This window comes from Haplochromis burtoni, unplaced genomic scaffold (assembly GCF_018398535.1).
Source record: "Haplochromis burtoni strain Fernald_Lab_line unplaced genomic scaffold, NCSU_Asbu1 Contig_386, whole genome shotgun sequence".
In the NCBI taxonomy this organism is placed as follows: domain Eukaryota; kingdom Metazoa; phylum Chordata; class Actinopteri; order Cichliformes; family Cichlidae; genus Haplochromis; species Haplochromis burtoni.
Window position 1 is genome coordinate 563,220 of NW_024582747.1, and position 7,186 is coordinate 570,405.

The 7,186-nt window shown below is 41.3% G+C and overlaps 1 protein-coding gene across 1 annotated transcript; it reads left to right on the forward strand.

The window, feature by feature from the left end:
* Positions 1-691: 691 nt before the first annotated feature.
* Positions 692-5,806, forward strand: LOC102302609 (extended synaptotagmin-3; the record flags this gene model as incomplete). The annotated part of the gene is given in 14 exon segments (XM_005944106.3): positions 692-1,267; positions 1,959-2,000; positions 2,311-2,445; positions 2,558-2,634; positions 2,733-2,802; positions 2,888-2,977; positions 3,059-3,114; positions 3,225-3,345; positions 3,546-3,722; positions 4,726-4,808; positions 5,188-5,236; positions 5,374-5,463; positions 5,598-5,660; positions 5,747-5,806. Coding segments are annotated over 14 exon segments (1,461 nt in total), but the record flags the coding sequence as incomplete, so codon positions are not given.
* Between the last annotated feature and the right edge of the window lie 1,380 nt (positions 5,807-7,186).

Consider the following 7,186-nt stretch of genomic DNA (forward strand, 5'->3'; position numbering starts at 1 on the left):
CCCAGATTTTCCTTTTAAGGAGCCGTCCTACTGTTAGGTAGCAGCGCGTGTTAAAAATGACAGTTTGACTCTTCGGCTGTTTTCTAGGGGCCTTGTCACTCATGAGCCTTTAGAATGGTCATTTTTCTCCCCCTGTCCGCTGTTAGTGTCCCGCGGTTTGATAACCACTGAGGGAAATCACAGTTGCCATCACAGAGCTTTATTTAAATCAGAGTCTCTGGTGTAGCCTGCACTCTGGCGCTATCTGCAGCACACAGTGAGTCACTGCACTATTATATCTGGATTTCTGCTGCGCTGTTCGCCAAAGAGTGAAAGAGTGCACGCCATTTGAAAATGATTTTTCTTTATGTGTGTGCGCGTGCGCAAAAGCCACGCTTATGTTTTTTTTCTTGTTTATTGTTAGGGTGGAGTTTTAGTTTTAGTTTTTTTAATTGTCAGACAGAATCATGGGTTTCAGGCTGGAAATCAAAGGGTTGATGCTAAATGTTGTCAGTGTGTCTTCAGGGGGAGAAAGTGATGATTGGAACAGCCTTCAGTGGAGATGTAGGTGAAAGGAACAGAGGTCAAATTTGGCAGAACAGGTGGAAGTGGGTTTTGCTAAAAGGATGAAAATGGCTGTGGCCATCAAGTAAAGTCAAAAATCTAATATATGGCTCCACAGTTAGGGTGGAGTTTTATTTTTATTTTTTTTAAATTAAGCTGACTGTATTCCCCACCCATGGGCGCAGGTGTGTCTACCTGCCATGGGAAGTTTCGAACGCGGAAGTTTGTAGGACTGTCATGGTTGCAGGGAGAGTGCGGCGGACTGGTTTAGCTGCTCTGTAAAACGAAATACGCAAAACAGCATCTTGTTCGGGCGCTGCGCCTACACAGGTTTTCTGGACTTCCCGACCCGAGTCGTCAGCCGTACAACGACCCAATGGCATCTCCCGGACCGGGGAGTACCACCGGCCCGGTGCAGGGAGCGGGGCTCGGGGAGAGCCCGTCGATGAGCACTGAGAAACTGAGCTCCTCGGCTGTCAATCGCATGTTAATGGAGTTTCTGATTTACTGCGGGAGGGCCGTGTTCATCTTCTACCCCGTATACCTGACGGGTTACCTGGGCCTCAGCATTAGCTGGGTGCTGCTGTGTATGTTTGTGCTCACTTGGTGGAAGAAAAATCGTCAGTGGAAGGACGCCCGGATCGGATCGGCTATTGACTTTGTGGACAATGAAAAGCACACGATCAACACCGAGCTGAAAGGTTCCCTACAAATGGCATCTTGGGTAGGTTATGTGTAAATATGTGTACAGTAAGAAACTATCGCTCTGCGTCTGTTTTGCTTTAGAGCACTTCAGCAGCCTGGCAGCAAAGCCTTTCAGGTCAGCAGCTCTCCAGTCATCGTAGAAGAAGCTACCATGTCATTTATTTGTTTAAAACTGTAGGAAATAGTATCGTTCTCTCTTGCACTGTTTTGCATAACAAGACACACTCAGGCTGGTCCATTTTTTTATTGCACCACACTCACCCAAAAGAGTGACTCATGGCACGCAACAAGGGTTAGGACAGACAATGAAAGAGGTTTCTTCTAATGTTACAGGAGTTCAGCACGCACAGTGGCTGTGAAACCAGGTCAGATTTTACTGATGGCTGTAGTTCGTGTCTTACAGGCTTATCTGTTCGCGTGTCCATGACCATGAAACTTGCTGATGACAGAGCCCCTGATGACAATTAAATCAAAGTCTCAGTTCATGCAAGACATATTTTAAATACAGCACACCCGAATTCTCCTTTTAAAGCAGTTGGATGAGTTCATTTTAAATTAATTAGATTTGCACGACTAATTCTATAATTACATTGTATAATTAATAAGTAATTCATCTTCTGCACTCTTCATGTCAGCATGTTGTGCAGACAGTTTCAACGGAGATTATGTTTACAAAACCACTTCTAACTTTAATCTATTTTTTCCTAAAGGTGAATTTCACTGATGTGGAGAAGGCACAGTGGCTTAACAAGGTATAGTACTGAAGTTCACTTACTCCACCTCATCTGAGCTTTATGAGGTATGACACCAAGTATGTGTCCCATCAACACTCTGGGGGGGTTCATTGATAAATTAGCTGAAAGCAGACTGAATGAGTGACGATCTTTCATTTAATTACTGTTAAAAAATCGTATTAATTGGCTGTGACTTTGAAATGATAAACAAAAGTTTAATACTATATGCCTTTTCGAGTTCACCTAATTTAAAAGTACACTGTAAGTACGATTCCATTTACTGTTTGATCAAGGTGTTTCCACATGGTGTTTTTTGTTATGTGTTCAGGTGTTGGAGCAGGCGTGGCCCTTCTTTGGGATCTACATGGAGAAGTTATTAAGAGAAAACATCCAGAAGTCTGTCAGGACCTGCAGTACTGCACTCAAAGCATTTACTTTTACCAAGATCCATTTTGGACACGTAGTGAGTTGCTGTGATTTATGCACCATTCCTTTTTGTACTGCTTCAAGTCCACTTTAATATGCAATGAGTTTTGTGACTGAGTGAGTTTCTTTAAATGCTTCTTTATTTTCAGCCTCTCAAGATCACTGGAATAAGAGCGTACACACATGAAGTGGAACATAGGGAAGTGATTCTGGACATGAACTTAAGGTCGGTCAAATACATTTTTAAAATGTAAATTCCAAGTAGTCTGCATGTTGTTTTCTCTTGCTATCATTTATGTCTGACCAGCTCAGTTCACTCTGCAGTTATTCTGGTGATGTGGACATCGATGCTCAGGTGAACTCAGCAATCACAGCTGGTGTGAAAGGACTTAAAGTGAGCATCTCATTTTTCTGTCTTCTCTCTATCTATCTGCGTCATGTTCTTACTGTTCTTCTAAAACTTTCTTTAAATCTTCCAGCTCCATGGGATGATGAGAGTTGTTTTAGAGCCTCTTATTGGTCAAGCACCTCTGGTGGGAGGAGTCACTTTTTTCTTCATTCGCCGCCCTGTAAGTGGCCACAGATTTTAATCCGTTATGTGATTAACATTGCTTAAATCTCCAATTGATCTCCAATTGATTTTTTTTCAGACACTGGAAATAAACTGGACTGGCATGACAAATGTTCTGGACAGCCCTGCTTTCGGGTAAGAAAATCCCAGCGGTGCTTTTAAATTGAATCATTCTCTTGTTGTCTCTTTAGGGTCATCCAGACTTTTTGATATTTATTTGTCTCACTCCATCTTTTGCCTTACAGTTCACTGTCAGAGGAGACTATCGTAGACATCATCGCTTCTCTCATGGTGTTGCCCAACCGCATGTGTATTCCCCTCATAGACCAGGTCAAAATGGACCAAATGAGGTTTCCACTTCCTCGTGTAAGTACCATCACATTTCCAATTCACACATTTAGCTTCACCTTATAACCAGCAGCTACTTGGATTTTTTGAGTAAGCACAGTGAATTTTAAGACAACATACATTGTATATGTATACTTTTTGCTCTTTTAACCTATTTTTACTTGTTAATTATACAAGGATTCTATCATTAATATGAATCATGTGCTTTTTCTTCCTAGGGGGTGGTGAGGGTCCACTTGCTGGAGGCAAGAGATCTGGTGGCTAAGGATACATACATGATGGGTTTAGTGAAAGGCAAATCAGACCCCTATGCCACACTCAGAGTGGGCAACATACACTTCAAAAGCAAGACCATCAAAGAGAATTTGCACCCAAAATGGAATGAAGTGTATGAGGTAGGCTAACACAAACACACTTCAGTGACACGCACTTTGATTTCAGTAATGGGATTACTATTTGATTCTGCTGTTTTTGTCCCTCTTTTAATTCTCAGACAAACTTGATATCAGCTCAAATCAGCTAGTTTTTAGAACGATTTCTGCACAACCGTCTCTGATCTGCCTAAAACATTTTGAACTTATTAATGAAAGCTGTGAAAGTTTTGCTTCACACATCAAATCATTTTCAACAGTATTTTTTTCAAAATTGATTTTAAAACATTTTTTAACTGCAGATATTTATCAAAAGTATTTTCTCTTCTTTTTGTGGTAAGGACCCGACGCACACAAAGGTCTTTGCTGTGCTGATGTTTTATTATATATGAAGGCACGCTTGCATCAGGAGGCCGCTCCTTCCTCAGCTCCTCCACTGCACACTCACATCCCCACCATCTCCACCATCCCCAGATATATAGAGAGAGCGACAGTCGTCAGTCACAGCACGCACCTGTCTCCTCTGCCACACCTACGCAGGACAGACAAGATAACATTTTAGGCTTTTATCTTTAACAGTCTTTGAGATATATTCATGTTCAAACATTGCCTCAGATTGTACACAAAAAGGCCTGACAGTGGCTCAACAGACCATTTTCCCAAAAATATATATTGAAAAGTATCTGATATGCAAAGCTAAAATTTTTCAAGAATCATTGTATATGTTAAAATTTGTACGTAACTCGGAGATGGTTGAGCAGATGGCCTGTGCAGATTTGATGCGATCATCCTAACACAGACGTTTTTCTTACACTGTAATCTCGTCTGCATCATGCTATTGAAGACAGAGATGCTTGTTTTTGCTTGTAAAAAACATTAACTCATTATTTGAAGATTACATTTTATTAGTATCTAATATCCCATTTTCTATAAGTAATCTACTAAAAACCTTACCCATAATATTCTAAGAAGTCAGACTCATTAAACTTGAAAGACATTTTGAGATATCTTTGTTTTTTTTATGCAGTTTGTTGTCCATGAAGCGCCGGGCCAAGAGCTGGAATTAGAGCTCTATGATGAGGACACAGACAAAGATGATTTTCTTGGAAGGTATTTAGCATACTTGTGCCATTTTGTGTTACCTATGATTTCTTTGGTTCTTAGCCCTCTGCTGATATCAGTAAAAGGCTGATAGGTTGTTGTTGTCATCCCGCCAGCCGGGCAAAGGGGGACATTGCCTCAGATTGTACTGGTGCAGAGCCACGTCTGCCTCAGTGCATTTTAAGAACCAGGCAACAGTTTGAAACTGTTGAGGTCTTTTTTTATGGTCAGAAAATCGTATTGGACAGAATCTGTGGATAGCATCAATCATCTTGTATTAGTCCTTCCCAGAGTCATTGACATCAGTGGATTTGTAGCTATGAAAGTGATATAAACACGCAGTTGTGACGCATTATTGACATTATGTTTTTATTTTACATCTATTTAGATATAACCTCGATTTGGGAGAAGTGAAGAAGGGAAAACAAATGGATCAGGTGCGCTCTTTTATCCTGAATAAGCTCAGTAATCTCTATAACACAACATGTCTTATCAAATGCTCTTGTATGTGTTACTATTTTCTATAGTTTTGTATTTACATTAAAGCTTTTGAAACATCCTTTTATTCTCCCAGTGGTTTGCTCTGGAGGATATACAGCACGGTGAAGTTCATCTTAAGCTCCAGTGGTTTTCCCTTCAGACTGACACCAGCCTGATGAAGGAGGTACAGCAGCCCAGTGTTTCTTCAGTCTCGCGTTCATACATTTTACTTTGAACTAAAAGCTGCGGCGGGATGTGCACTGCGCTCAGCTGCTCCATAAATCCCATTATTTTTCCCTCTCCAACACTTTCTTCCAGTCCACCGACAACCTTGCCTGTGCTATGCTTGCAGTGTATCTGGACAATGCCACTGATCTACCAGTAAGTATCTTCTAATGGGAAATATTGCTGTTGTTGTAAGGCATTGATTCAAGTGTGCTCAGCCATATTCTTCCACGTCTGTATAGAAAGATGGCCGTGAGGCTGCAGACCGTCATAAACATGGGAAGAACCCCAAAGAAGAACGGGTAAGACGAGAGCGTCGTTGCATAACTGATGCCAGTTAATAAAATTGGCGTCATTTCTGCATTTTCTACATTTCATTTTGCTTGTTCAAAAAAAAAACCCCACATCACATAATTTTTTTTCCTTCTTAATGATAAATCGAGAAGATGTTTGCCTCAAAGTCTGTCGTTCACATACGCAGATGGTTGTTTTCTTTGACTGTCCAATAAAACTCGGCTTCTGTTTCATTTTAACACTGTGCAGTTGATAGCGCTTTCGTATCTTGATGTCTCGGTCAGATTAGCTTTCTCTTGTAGTTCTAGGTGTGGTTGTGTCTGAAAGCTGGTCCTTCCAGTTTGTCTGGTGCATGCCTGTCATTTTGTATGGGTGTGTTATTGTCAGCTAGTTTTCATATCACGTGAGGCTTTTCCAGGTTAAGTTTCTCACACTCGCACAACTCGTCAGGACTGTGCTGAGAAAAACTCAAAACTACTACAATTTTAAACTAGTTGTAGAATGATGTTTCTAAGGTAACAATATTCACATTTTTCTTAGACTTTATGATTAAATATGAATCCCATCCATCTGATATTTTGGGCAATTATAGGAAAGTGTGGGAATTATTTAAGAAAATGTTTTTACTCAGAGCGTTTAAGTTTCCACTTTGTGCAAGGTGGCATAATTTCATTGCCTCTGACTGTCCTCTGCTGGTCATAGGATGAAAAAGCAGTCAAAAGTGTGTGAAAAGTAAAGTGTGAGAGAACACTGAGTGTGTTGAGTTAAGGTTTCATTATCCTGAAATGCAAAAAAGGAGGGTTGGCCATTGTTGTGTGTGTGTGTGTGTGTGTGTGTGTGTCCCCGTGCCTCTAATGAATCTCAGCTTACACTTCTGTTTCCCACACGTCCCAGTTTCTGTGGTGTGTTTGCATTTAATACTGGGTTGAATTCATAAGATTCCAGTCTGCTTGTTGACAAACACCCAACGTTTGTAGAACCCACATAGAATTTCAATGACAGAAGGCAGACTGCCACCAGGTGTCACATACTGCAGCCTGCCTGTCAGGTATGCAGTGATCCATGAGATAAACGCTGTGTTTAGTGAGATTTCCTGTGGCTTCTGTCTCAGTAGAAGCTGCTCATGTTAAATACAGTAGAGGAATCCCAGAAGGTGATGTTCACCTTGTAGCTATTATTATCTAGATCTTATGTGGATTTTTTGTTTTGTTTTTCATCATCCATCCATCTTCTTCCACTTATCCGGGGCCGAGTCGCGGGGACAGCAGCCTAAGTACAGAAGCCCAGACCTCCCTCTCTGGGAGGCATCCTTGTTAGATGCCCAAACCACCTCAAGTGGCTCCTTTCGAGGTGGAGGAGCAGCTACTCTACTCTGAGCTCCTCCCAGA